General features: G+C 44.8%; 1 protein-coding gene across 1 annotated transcript in view; it reads right to left on the bottom strand.

The window, feature by feature from the left end:
- Positions 1–14,061, bottom strand: part of ELAPOR2 (endosome-lysosome associated apoptosis and autophagy regulator family member 2) — a 37,553-nt gene that overhangs the window by 14,324 nt on the left and 9,168 nt on the right. Inside the window, exons 5-13 of the mRNA XM_070946866.1 lie at positions 13,579–13,684; positions 11,772–11,924; positions 10,008–10,096; positions 8,112–8,292; positions 6,188–6,316; positions 5,355–5,445; positions 4,011–4,113; positions 2,996–3,133; positions 1,266–1,529 (exon numbers count right to left, since the gene is read on the bottom strand). Coding sequence (XP_070802967.1) covers positions 1,266–1,529; positions 2,996–3,133; positions 4,011–4,113; positions 5,355–5,445; positions 6,188–6,316; positions 8,112–8,292; positions 10,008–10,096; positions 11,772–11,924; positions 13,579–13,684 — 1,254 coding nt within the window. The remainder of the gene's footprint in view (positions 1–1,265; positions 1,530–2,995; positions 3,134–4,010; positions 4,114–5,354; positions 5,446–6,187; positions 6,317–8,111; positions 8,293–10,007; positions 10,097–11,771; positions 11,925–13,578; positions 13,685–14,061) is intronic.

The raw sequence follows: 14,061 nt of genomic DNA on the forward strand, positions 1-14,061 counted from the left end.
GGCCCTTCAAATGCTGGAAGACTGCTATCATGTCCCCCCTAGTCCTTCTTTTCTCTAGACTGGCCAAACCCAAAACCTGCAGCCGTTCATCATGTTCTCTCTAGACTACCCATACCCAGTTCCTGCAACCCTTCCTGATGCGTTTTAGTCTCCAGGCCTTTGATCATTTAAGAGAGATGAATGAGTTCTTGAAAGTTTCTGGCATGACTAGGTAAAGCTTTGACGAGAAAAGAGAAAGAAGATAACTCTCTTCTAATCTCTGGAAACGTGATTTGGTTTACAACTGCTTAAGTCAGCTGTGTGCCACAGTTGCTAAAAAAAAAGAAAAAGAAAAAAGCCAACACACTCCTAGGCTGCATCAACTGAGGGATGTGGCGGCCCCTTCGGCTGCCAGCAGAGCTAGCCGCAGAGTCAGACGAGGAGGAGGTTGAGGAAGGGCCTGGTCCAGCTTCGGAGCCTTTGGAAGGCTCTGATAAGGAAACAGCATCCGAGACAGAGGCAGAGTCGGGGCATTCGGTCCGCCCACAGGTGAAGAGGCAGCTGCCTTCGGGGCCTGAGCTGAGTGAGGGGGAGGAACAGATGGGGCCCATCCCAGATGCACAGATGCGTAGAGAGGAGAGGAGAGCAAAGGAAAGCAATAAGCCGGCTCTCGGGGAAAGGCAAATGCAGATGTTAGCAAAGCCCCTCCCTGGCTGGGAAATAAATAGGAGGGGATTGGGAGGGGCCGGTTGTCGCAGACAATCATTTGTTTCTAGTACCCAGAAAGCCTTCAGATTCCTTGGCTAAACCCAGGTTTGTTGGGACGAATTACGTTTGATATTTTGTTTATCCCTGTGAACGAAAGACCGTTACTGCCATTATAAAATGGGGCTTGTTTTACTCACGAGTAAACGGCTTAGCATTACTTGCGAGGGCTGGGTCAGAACAAGGGATGGTATCAAGGTCACGGGAAGTGATGGGGCCACTCTGCACTGCCTCAATGAAGCCACACTTGGAATACCGCATCCGGTTCTCGTGACCATGATGCAGGAAAGGAACCGAGATTCTAGAAAAAGAGGGCAGAGAAAAACAACCAAGATGATCAGGGTCCGAAGGCCAAATTGTATGAGGAACAGCTAAGGGAACTAGTAGGTTTGGTCTAACAAAGAGAGAGCTCAGGAAGACTTGGTGATGGACAAGGATTGGACACACCTTGGTCTAGACAAGCCACTGATGTAATCCTTCGTAGCCACATTTATTTCAAAGTCGAACATTTCTAACTTTACCTTGGTGCTCTGGCTGCCAGGCCCACAAGGGACGCAGGCTTCTTCCCCATAGGCCTGGTGGATGGAGAGGTATGTATGGGGAGGGCATGCCTGGCACTGGTTGGTTTCCTTCTCTATGTAGTGCCCAAGAGGGCACGGGACGCAGGAGGAGCCGGACTGTTCTATGCCAATGGCACAGGCCCGGCAGGAGGAGGCCACTCCGTCGACTGCATTGCTCACAGTGATCGAGTAGATCTTGGCCACGTCGTTGATCAGCTTCCTGTTCTGAAAGAAACAATACAAAAAAAAGGAGAGAGAGAGAGACCATTAAGACCCATTAAATGCATCAATTTTCCATCTTGTCTATCGTTGTCATCGTGATCATCATCTAAGAAACACTACACTCAGATAAATAAAGAGCCATTTGTAACACCTCCACTTCAGTCATTACCAAGAGAAGAGAATATTTGTAGCTGGAGGTTGAAGTCTGGGCTCCTTGGTGACCTCTGAGCTTGGTGGTTTTCTTGCAGATGGTTCATTCTCCCACTGGGGAACATAATCGGTGCTAGAAGGGAGTGGAGTTTGCAGAAAGGAGGGGGAGGAGGGGGAGGGGGAGGAGGAGGAGGAGGGAGGAGGGGGAGGAAGAGGAGGAGGAAGAGAAAGGAAAAGGAAAACTAAGGAGAGGAAGAAGAGAAAGGAAGAGGAGGAGGAGGAGAAGGGAGGAGGAGGAGGAGGAGGAGGAGGAGAAAGGAGAAGGAAGAGACAGAACAAGAAGAAGAGGAGGAGGAAAACTAAGAAGAGAAGAGGAAGAAGAGAAAGGAAGAGGAGGAGAAGGAGGAGGAAAATTAAGAGGAGAGGAAGCAGAGAACGGAGGAGGAGGAGGAGGAGAAGGAGAAGAGGAGTGGGGAGGAGGAGGAAGGAGGAGGAGGAAGATGAGGAGGAGGAGGAAGAGAAAGGAAGAGGAGGAGAAGGAGGAGGTAAATTAAGAGGAGAGGAAGCAGAGAACGGAGGAGGAGGAGGAGAAGGAGAAGAAGAGGAGTGGGGAGGAGGAGGAAGGAGGAGGAGGAGGAAAATGAGGAAGAAGAGAAAGGAAGAGGAAGAGGAGGAGAAGAAGAAAAGGAGGAGGAGGAGAAAGGAGAATGAGAATGAGAATGAGAATGAGAAAAAGAGGAGGAGGAGGAAAACTAAGAAGATGAGAGGAAGAAGAGAAAGGAAGAGGAGGAGGAGAAGGAAAACTAAGAAGAGGAGAGGAAGAAGAGAAAGGAGGAGATAGACAGACGAGAGCACTGTGGTGTCTTTGATGGTCTGTGTTCAAAGTTGAATGGCCCTGAAAAAAGGCATTTATGACCATGTCTCACACTTATGACCTTTGAAGTAACTGGTTCATATTTATGAAGGTGGCAGTGTCCCGGGGTCAAGTAATCCCCTTTTGTGACCTTCTGACGAGGCAAAATCAAGGGGGAAGACGGCTTCACTTAACAACCGGGTTACTAACTTATCCACAGCGGTGATTCACTTAACAACCGAGAGAAGAATGGTCGTAAAATGGGGCAAAACTCACTTAACCAATGTCTGACTCAACAACAGAAACGTTGGGCTCCATTGTGGTCCTAAGTCAAGGCCCCCCTGTAATCGTAATGCTTGGGGATTAGAGTTTGCTAGCTCTTTGAAAACTGCAAACAAAGGTTTGTTTCATAGATTAAAAAAAAAAAAAGAGCTTTATTTTGACCGAAAGGATTGGTGGGACTTACATCTTGGCCTTGGTTGGTTCTTTGGAAAGCCCAGGTGAAGGTGAAGGAAGCGTTCTTGGAAATGAGGTGGGCGTACGACTGCTTGCCCTTAGCCCCACTCCACGACTCCACCACGTTGGTGCTCTTCTTGTTGATGTCCTGAAAGGCAGCCCACCCAAAAAACACACCAAGAAAACGCACGTTAGGTAGCGGAACTGAGGCTGTTGGATAAGGTTGGCAGGATTGGGTCAACTGGAAGACTTGGCCTGTTCCAGGGAAAGGAAACCTTTTCTGGTGACGTTACTTCGTATGGTAATGAATTTTAATACCAGGAGGGATGAGTTCCCTTTTAAGAACAGGAGGTGTCAAGGTTGCTTATTGTTAGGATATGGTTTGAGCCTAACAAGTTGTCCAGGCAATATATGTGTTCTGTGACTTTAATGTGAATATGTATTGTGTGACTTTAAAGTTTTCCTGCTGATTCATTGTAATGCTGAGTCATGCTGTAATTAGTTGTGAACGTATTTAAGAGAGGTACTGTAATGTATTCAGTTGATGATAAGCTACCATTGTGTATGGAGTTGCTGTCATTGTGCTATCATCGTTGGATGGATCTGCTCTGGTTTGTGAACCAGAGTGAGTTTGTTATTCTAACCAACTACTGTTTGTGTGGTAAGAAGAGTTTCTGTATCACTGGACTGATTTAACTGGCAAAGACTTGGGTTGATTTAAAGACTATGAGATTGTTTTTTTACTATAAAGTAAACTTTTGATAAACCAGTTTGCACATCTCTTATTCATTGCTCTCAGCAACGTTTCTCTGTGCTCTGCACTCTGCTGGTTGGTAACATAACAACAATATCCTTAACACTTATCTAGGACTGAGGACGGAGGTCAGAAAGGGTGAAGTTCTCTCTTCTACCACCCCTGAAGGGATGGCATCCATCACTGCCACCCAGAAGGTTCCTGCTTAGGAATGAGAGCGGCTGGGAGGAAGGCCGCACGCAGTGGTCCTCAGTGGATCCCCCTCACTTACCACCATGAAGTAGAGCACACAGTCTGCAGAGCAAATGGTCTCAAACACGAACGTGATGCGTCCAAGTTCTGAGCCGGTCGCTCCTGTTACAGATGTGGGAGGCCTGTTCAACAGAGCGGAAGGGATGAGTTGCCAGGTGCTCCGAGACAGCGTCCTTTCAAAACAACTTGCCACTTAAGGTCCAAAGAAACGAAAAGCCCATCTTGCTGTTTGCCTATGGAGATACTCAGTCCTCCAGGTCACAGTTGTCCCAAAGGTCCTTTTTTTCAAGAGTCAACTGGACTTTCTGGATTTTTCTTTTGAAGACGTTTCGCTTCTCATCCAAGGAGTTTCTTCGGCTCAGAGCTCAGCGGTGAAGAAGCTCAGAACTGAAGAAGCTTCTTGGATGAGAAGCGAAATGTCTTCAAAGAAAAACCAGAAAGTCCAGCTGCCTCTTGAAAAAAAAGGACCTTTGGAATATCTTGCTGTTCATTAGTTTGCTCGTCTAAAACTCAGTAATGGATTTCTCATTTTAAAAAAAGTTGAGCATCTTTAGCCTTGTGCGGACTATTTTTGTTCATTTTCTCTTCTTTTTTTTTTACTAAACTAATAAAGGATCTTTATTTCCTCTTCCTAAATTTAAGACTGAACTCATGTGTCTCAAAAGATCCTGATGAAGTCCACAAGTCTTAAAGTTGCCAAGGTTGGACAACCTTAAAACAGAGCCTGTTTGGTGCCTGCAATGAACTGTTAATTTTATATATGTATATATTGTCACATAAAGCATGTTATGCTATTTGTACTTTACCTTATCAAGGTTGAGCTTCAGAAATTATGTTTCTTATTAAAGAAAAAAAAAAACACCACAATTACTTTTGTTTCTATTTGGAAACCACCTCTGGACTTTGTGCTTGAGGTGGAAAAAACCTGAAACTTTGATTTTGGGTTTTACCGGTTAAATAGGTTTGTTGTTATAGAAATGGCTAGTTGATGTTGCTATGGAAAAGTAAAAAAATTGAGGTTTGATGCTATTATCTTATTCTACTGCATCAAAGGGAGTCAGAATTCAACACCTTTTCTTTCTTTTTTTCCCCCTTTTTCCTACACTTTTCCCTTCCCTTCTCCCTCCCCTATTTTCCTACTGGGTTTCCCCCCCCCCCGTATTTTTGTATTTTAGAGTCTAAACTAATAAAATAAAAACATATTTAAAAAGAAATCCTGCTTCTTAACGCACAGACAAAGCCAACTGCAACAAGGACCCCCACGGCCTCCCACCCAGGTTTGGCAGGCTCCACCTGAGAGCAGGCTAAAGGATCAGAACACAAGCCCCTCGCCAGGCCCATCAGATACGGCACGATTCCTTACTTAAATCCAGGTACGTGAAGGTTCACAATGAGATAGTCGTTATCTGTGCCTCCTGCTCCGCTCCGGATGTGGTCACCAGCAACTTCCCAGCCTGAAAAAAAATAAAAGCCCCGTCTAAAGATAGACCAGCCGTAATTTTGAAAATGGAAACAAATCTCCCCTAAATCCAATCACTTTTGTTTACACAAACACACACAGAGACACACATCCCTTGCCCGTAGGCACAGAAACTACAGCTTGCTATGGTAGCCTTCAAGGAACATTGTCAAACTGTTATGAAGAGGAATCGCTGATCATGCAAATGATCCAACTTGCCGGAGGTCCAAGCAGAGGACATCTCCAAGCTTCTGGCCACCAAAAGGGCCACAAGAGACAACTTGAAGATGCCATGAACCTCCAGAATGGGTGTCGTCAATTTAGGGAAATTGTTGTGGACCTTTTAAGAGAAGAAATGGGAGCTTGAAGTCTCTGAGAGGCATAGCAGGCCCATTTCTCACCTTAAAAACAAGGGCTGCATCTTGGCTGTAACTTTCTCCTCTGCCAGGGACTGCCGAGTTCCTTGGGTGGAATTTCTTCCTTTGCTCTCAGTTGGATGTGCTTTTCCTAACCACACAGCTGAACCTTGGGTGAAGGTTCAAGTTTAGGAGAAAATGTCCTCCAGTCTTGGAGAACAGCTAAATCCTTATCTCCTGTTAAGACGAAAGCACAGACCGAGTCCTTGATGTTGTAGGAAACGCTACGCTTGGTTTGATCCTTGCTCACCCAACATCTCTTGCAGGGCCTGAAGCAACAGGAAGGTAGAGATGGGAAATGTAATATAAAGGCCAGCTCACCATTCATCCCATCGCATTTGGAGTTCCCAACGTTGAAGCAGGAAGTCTTCATGTTGAGAGGCAGCATATTCCACCACTTATATTCCAGTCCAAGCACTGGCTCGGTGCCAGCAGGACAGGCCTTGCAGTCTAAAGAAGGAGGAGACAAGAATTAAGATATTCCTGTTGTGGCCTGTCGGCCTCCGGCCCCTCCAGCAGCCGAATCAGAGGAGGAGGAGGAGGCGTGGGAGTCAGGGCCAGCATCAGGGCAACCTGGGAGCTCCAAGGGGGAAGAGGGAATGGAGCTGGCAGAGAGAGAGAGAGAGAGATGGAGCCTGGGCCATCCGTCAGCACTCAGATGGAGAGTCAACAGCCCCCAGCTCTGGAGGTGGCTAATGAGGAAGAGGAGGAACAGCTGGGTCCAGTGCCTGATGCACGGATGTGCAGAAGTCAGAGGAGAGGAGAGAGGAGAGAGGAGAGGAGAGGAGAGGAGAGGAGAGGAGAGGAGAGGAGAGGAGAGGAGAGGAGAGGAGAGGAGAGGAGAGGAGAGGAGAGGAGAGGAGAGGAGAGGAAATCTATGGGCCGGTCCTTGGGAAGGAAGACCCACTGCTCCTAGCACCGGTGCACCCTAGCTCTGGGGATAAAAGGCAGGGGGCAGAGATGAATAGATGTGGCAGATGGACTTGTTAGCCTGCGGTGAGGGAGAGAGAGACTTTTTGCCGGGGCTGCTGGCACTCCTAATTAAAGGAATCTTTGAGTTCGCTTCAGAGGGTTTGTCGTGTTTGGGGAGCTGAGTCAGAACAATCCCCCCACCCAAAAAAACCCTTGATTTTTAAAACAAACTGTTTTAATAGGCACCGTAAAAACAAAAACAACCCCACCCCAGTCTATATGCCCCCACAGAGAGAGAATGAAAAATTTCAAGAGGATGGTTGCAACCATGGAGCCAAAGCTCTGTCCTCTTTTTTTTTTACACAAGCCACACAGATCACACGGTTGTGGGTGGCATCTTGACACAGACCTTCGTGGATGAACCTGCTTCGATTATTCCAAGGCCAGCTACCTTTCAGTTAACACAGGGTTCATCATTTTGGAAAGCGTGATGCTCCCCTTGCATGAGGGCCTTGTACTACTCAATAGACACATTGGGTCAGAAACCACCCTACGTTATTCTGCCTTTGACGATCGAGAGGAAGTTGGCACTAAAGGGAGCCTCCAGGGCTTCAGGGCCAGAGAAAGATCCTTAAGAAGGACCCGCCCTAATGAACCAATCCCTTAAAAGTGGAAGCAAGAAGCTTGTACCTTCAGGCATGCCAGGTTCTGTTAACGTAGCCTTACAATAAAGTCAAATTAATTCATCCAGTCTAGTTTCTGTCAGATTATTCATGAACTGGCAGAGACATGATAACAAGGTCAGCCAATGAATAGGCATGGCAACTAAGTCAGCCAATTCGGAGCTGAGACAGACTGGAGCCAGGGCGTGTCTTAGTCTACAGCTTCTGAGTCTGTGCTGAGAAGCGAAAGTGAAACCAGTTTGTGTGTGAACTAGTCTACTCTGCTGAAATGAAACTAATAGTTCTCTCCTGCCTTGTGTTGTAACTGCTACTATGTTGAAGAAGAATCTATATCGGTATTGTAAATACTTCATCTGTTATTATGTATATAAAGAAGTTAATGAATCCAACTGAATCAGTTATCTGTGTGTGCTTCTGGATTTGATTTTTGCAAGAAACTCTGATAGTTTCCTGTCTGTTTTGCCTCTGATTAAATGAGTTTCCCCATTTTTAAGAGACAGAAGATCCTTCAAGATCCGTGTTGTATATATATCACAGTCTGAGTTCATAGAGAGGAGGACGTATGGGTACCACCACTAACACTACCTCAAATAAAAGCGAGGGCTTCTATTACTAATCCAGAGTTTCCATCCCCGGTCAGTTTCTCATACCTTGATTTCCATTAGAAAACATCCCCGGTGGACACGGAGTGCAGAATGATGAGCCGTTGTTGTAGAAACCAGGGTTGCAAGGTGGACATTCTTTCTTCTCTCCCGAAGGAGGGAGCTTCACCGCTTCGGAGACGTCCTCTTGGCAGATCTTGGGCTCCACCCATTTGTACATGATCTGCGTCTGAAAACGAGAAGACACAGAAGCAAAGAAAGACTGATATGCTTAAGAAAGATGGACAGTCAGGTAGGCACAGCTGGAAGAGGAAAGAAAGCAAGGGAAAGAAGCAACTGTCAGGGGTCCAAGTCACATACCCACAGCAAACGAAAACTCTGAGGCAAGTATATTCGTCAAAGAATACGTTTACTGGATATGTCATATTGGCACAGACTTGGTGAAAATCGACTCTGAATATTCCCACCATTTTCACCTAATTAAAAGTACCGTATTTTTCGGAGTATAAGACCCACCGGAGTATAAGACGCAGCTTAGTTTTTGGGGAGGAAAAAAAATATCGGCCTCCCAGGTATTCATCTGGCTAGCGTCCTTAGTCTGGTCAGCTTCAGCACATTAATTTGCTGTTTTTTATCCCCTGCTTGGGGATTAAAATAAAAGCTTCTAAAGCACAACTGATCTTCGGAGAGAGAAGCACTGTCCAACCCTGAGCTACAAATCTTCCCTTCTATTGGTGACATCAAGAATGAGCAACCTGGCTGGGCATGGACTGCTTTTCTGCCATGACATTTGACACTGGGCCCATCTTGTTATCTTAAATTGGGGCCAAATTAATATATATCCTTTTAATTGTTTTTAATGTTTGTATTGTATGTTTTTATCTGGCTGTACACCGCCCTGAGACCCTCGGGAGAAGGTGCAGTATATAAATTCGAAATAAAATAAAAATAAAATAAAATAAATAAAAATAAAAATCTACCTCCAAGGCATTTGAAACCATTTTATTCTTGTAAAATAAATAAATAAATAAATAAATAAATAAATAAATAAATAAATAAATAAATAAATAAATAAATAAATAATTTTATTTCTATACCGCCCTTCTCCCGAAGGACACAGGGCGGTGTACAGCCAATTTAAAAACACAAGACACAACAATAATTAAAAATTAAAATAATTAAATAGATTTGGCCGATTTAAAACCCTAAAAATTAAAATACCCCAATTTAAAACTATTGTATTGATAGTCCGGCCTGGCGGAACAACAGGGTCTTCAGTGCGCAGCGGAACACCCGGAGGTCGGAGATCTTACGTATTTCTGGGGGCAGTTCATTCCACAGGGCTGGGGCTCCCACAGAGAAGGCCCTCCCCCTGGATGTCGCCAGCCGACATAACTTGGCTGATGGCACCCTGAGGAGACCCTCTCTGTGGGAGCGGACTGGTCGGTGGGAGGCTATTGGTGGCAGAAGACGGTCTCAAAGGTACCCGGGTCCTATGCCATGGAGCACTTTAAAGGTGGTAACCAGCACCTTGAATCGCACCCGGAAGACCACCGGGAGCCAGTGCAGCTCGCGCAGGAGGGGCGTCATGCGGACACAACGAGTTGCACCCATAACCACCCGCGCAGCCGCATTCTGGACCAGTTGGAGCCTTCGAGTGCTCTTCAAGGGGAGCCCCATGTAGAGAGCATTACAATAGTCCAGCCGGGAGGTGACAAGGGCATGAGTGACCGTGCGCAAGGCGTCCCGGTCCAGAAAGGACAAACGCAGATTTCAGCCCAGCCAAGGACTTTGACGCCCAGGAGCCAATCCCTGGTCAAAGGAGGAGCAGCCTTCAGACACTCCTGAGTGGAGACTTCTGACGTCTGACCCACTGCCATCTCCCCATTTTAAACCGATTGGGAAGATTTAGGATTGGGAGCAGGGGAAGGGACGGCAACTCACTTTTCCTTCCGAATCGCACGGAGTATGGATTTGGAAAAAGTCCTTGTTGGAGCAAGGAAGGCGTTCCAGACATTGGCCTGATCCTTCATCTGAAAGCAAAAGACATGAAGCGTGAGACCCACCTTGCCTGGCAAGTCATGAGACATGAAATACCGAAGGTGGGGTTTTTTTCTTCCACTGGGGGAGAAGCAAGAGCCAGGATGACAGAGCTGGGAGGGACCTCGGAGGTCTTCTAGACCAACCCCCTGCTCAAACAGGAGAACCCTATGCCTTTCCAGACAAGGGGTTGTCCAATCTCTTCTTGAAAGCCTCCTCTGATGGAGCAGCCACAACTTCTGGAGGCCAGCAGTTCCACTGGTTAATTGTTCTCACTGACGGGAGATTTCTCTTTATTTCTAGGTTGGCTCTCTTTGTTTGCCTGCTATTTTGGTTACAATAAATCTGGAAAGCAGATTCTCTTTAACTGTCTCTCGAGGCAACTTTATTTATGAAGAGAAGGGTTATGGGGAGGGGGGCATGTAGCTGTCTTCCAGGACTTGTGGGGCCGTCATAAAGAAGAGGGGATTGACTTATTCTCTATGACACCAGAGAGCAGGACAAGAAGCAATGGGTGGAAGCTTGAGCAAGAGAGATCCAACTTAGAAATAAGGGTGAAAAAATCTGATAGTGCAAATAAGTGACAGAATGATCTTCCATTAGGTGCAGAGTTTGTCTCCCAGTTGATGTCAGAGTAGTTAAAGTCCCTCATTACTATTGCAGTGGGCTTCCTACATAACTTAGTTAACTGACTAGCAAAAAGTTCATCTATTCTGCATGGTTGAGTGGCCTGTAGAATACATCTATGGCCATACAATTCTTTTTTCCTTTTATATTGACACAAATCTATTTCATCATTGTTCTGCTGTAGTTCTGTAGAAATGTAGTCACTTCTGATATACAGTGCAACTCTACCTCCTCTTTTATTAGGTCTGTTTCTTTTAAACAATTTAAATCCCTCTAGGTGTGTATTCCATTCTTTTTTTTCTTTTTTTAATTTGATTTATATGCCGCCCTTCTCCGGAGACCCAGGGCGGTTTACAAGGCGTTAAGCAATAGCCTTCATACTTTTGTATATTTTATACAAAGTCAACTTATTGCCCCCACAAACTGGGTCCTCATTTTACCCACCTTAGAAAGGATGGAAGGCTGAGTCAACCTTGAGCCTGGTGAGATTTGAACTTGCAGTAATTGCAGGCAGCTGATGTTAATAACAGTGCTTTTAGTCTGCTGAGCCACCAGGCCCCTTAGTGCCTGGTGGCACTAAGGGGTCTGGTTCTTGGCTTGCATCCCACCAAGTAACGGCATTAATATACGGTAACATCTGCCCAATTAATCCATGGAATAGCTTGCCTCCCAGAGTTGTGGGTGCCCCAGGACTGGAGGTTTTCAAAAATAGACTGGACAACCATTTGGCTGGGATACTCTAAGGCTCTTGTCTTGAGCTGGGAGCTGGACTAGAAGACCTCTGAGGTCCCTGCCAACTCTTATCATGCTATGTTCTATGATGCCCCTTCATTCATGCAAACTTCTCAACATGCAACATTAATGACCTTTCTTATTTAATATCACATCACAAAGGCCTCCATGCTTACAAAGTGCTTCTCTGTCTGGCTACGAGTTCTTAGAGCTGCCTTCATAAAAAGTGGGTCTCTAATCTCTGAATCTTCCTTCGCTTTGAAGAGGCATCTCCGTCCGTCCGGTGCTTCCTTGGCGAAGGGAAAGTACCTGAGTAATGGGTGGCTTCTGGACACTTCGTGCATTCCTTGGCCCCTTTTTCTGAGTAGGTGTTTCTTGGACAGATTTCGCACAGGGAGGAACCTGATTTGTTGCTAAAGGTGCCCGGTTTGCAGGGAAAGCATTCAGACGTGTAGGCCACCCCTGCAAAACAAGACAGAGCCATTTAGAAAGTACACAACCAACCCAGAAGTAGCTTGCTTCCAATTGCAACAATGGAGGTGTGTGTACATATGAGGGTATTTTGGAGTGCATAATGTTGGATTGGAGCAAGATTATCTGGGTTTCAATCCCTGTTCAGCTACAAAATTCAGAATTTTATTTACCTAGAACTTTCTTGGATTAGCCAGTATAAAGCTTCTTTATACTCAAGTCTAAACAGTGGAGGATGTATTAAAAAACTGAACACAAATAACAGATCTACTTTCTTTTAAAAGCTTCAAGTGTTCAAAGGGCTCACATATAAAATGACAGCTGAAGGATACAATTCTGTGAATTCCTTTGACACCTAGGGATGCGTGTCTTCTTCAGTGTCAACTTTCACTCAAAAGTTTGGCGAGAGGTTTTTAAAAAGGAGGTGGGAGGAAGGGAAATTCCTGGGAGGCAGGCATGCAGAAAGGGACGCTTATCTCTTAGATGGGATTTTGCCTCTCCCAAAACATCTTGGGGGAAAAAATCCTTGTGTAATCCATTTCATAGGCTGCAATCAACTCATTTGCAGAGCGCTCTCCTATTCTAACAATAAAATTTACACAATTTACAAATTACACATAAATGAAAAACTATAATTCTTTTCCCACCCAATGCATTTTTTTCTTGCTGTTCTACAAAAGAGGGGCCATTTTGTGTAATGATATTATTCCATCTATTGTTCTAAACTCAGGCATTAACCTCATGTGAATTTTAATTTTTCACTCACCCGAATTCTTAATCAAGCTACTATTTTCCCTGCGGATTCGCTTCTATCCAGCAGGTGTCACTGTTTTCCTAGTAACTAACTCACCCACCAAACTGCTATATACTAACCCAACTAGTACACATTTTTTAAAAAAATGCCACTGCAAATATTTATTTATATTCCCTATTTCTTAACCTCCTATCTCCCTCAGAGAGATATAAGAGTGGGAAAGTAAGAATAAGAAATCAGAAATCAGAAACTTCACTTTTTCATTTTAAGTCTTTTCCTATACATGCCCCATTCCAGCTGCAAAGATAAACATTCTCACAAGCTGATCTAAATTCCTGGAGTTTCCATGAACTTATCTATATTGTTTGCCTGGCCACAAGATAGAAATAGATAGTTTCTTTTTCCATGATTTTAAAAATTATTATTATTATTATTACTTTTTTAAAGGATTCCTTTTCAACTTGGAGGTTTCCTGTTGGTGTCCCATCCACCAGCTATGCAGCTGATTGGCTGAGCTGAGCCTCATGAAAATTTTTGCCTTTGCATACAAAGAGTTTTTCAGAGTAACTCTTTGTATCCAAAGGCACAAATTTTCAAGTGCCACTCAAGGCCTCCCGATTTTTAATTTCCATTTTATTGCGTTTTGATTTAATCCTCTCCTCCTGGTTATTATTATTTATTTTTGCCATTGGCTTTCCTTGAAGAAATGCATTCAAACACAATCAAGGTGTTTTTATAACCGGTTTTGCATGATTCGTCTTTTGATTTTTTTAAGAAAAGCAGAATAGAACTGTTTTAAGTACCTAAAAGTGCAAGAGCTGTTATTACAAGACAAGAGCGTTCCTTGCAATCAAAACAAAATTGTCATATTGATGCACTGAAAATGGTCACCTTCGATTGTGATGTTTTTCAGAAGGATGGGCTTTACCACCTGCGACCCCATCAGGATCCCCGTGGTTCTCCAGTACAAGATATTTGTTCCTGATTTCAGCGTTACCTGAAAGGAAGAAAGGAATAACACGATTAGGACTCCAGACAGACTCACGTTAACCCAAACTAAGCACAGCACAGACTGGATGGAAGAGAAAGAGGCCAATCAATCAATCAATCAATCAATCACAAGAGAGCTGGAAGGGACCTTAGAAGTCATGTAGTCCAACCCCCTGCTCAAGCAGGAAACCCTACAGGTGGTTTCAGACAGGTGGTTGTCCAGCCTTTTAGTCAAGACGCAGTTAAAACTTTTTCCTGGAAAGTATAAGTCTCTGGCCAGCCTTTCCACACCCCAAGTCCGGAGGAAAGGAGTTCATTTTCTAAAAGGAAAGCCTCACCCTGTTGGTTCTGCCCTGGAGTTTGCTCAGAAATGTTTACACGTGT

The sequence above is a fragment of the Pituophis catenifer genome, unplaced genomic scaffold (assembly GCF_029215685.1).
Source record: "Pituophis catenifer annectens isolate HBS135680 unplaced genomic scaffold, rPitCat1.0.hap2 SCAF_7, whole genome shotgun sequence".
Taxonomy (NCBI): Eukaryota; Metazoa; Chordata; class Lepidosauria; order Squamata; family Colubridae; genus Pituophis; species Pituophis catenifer.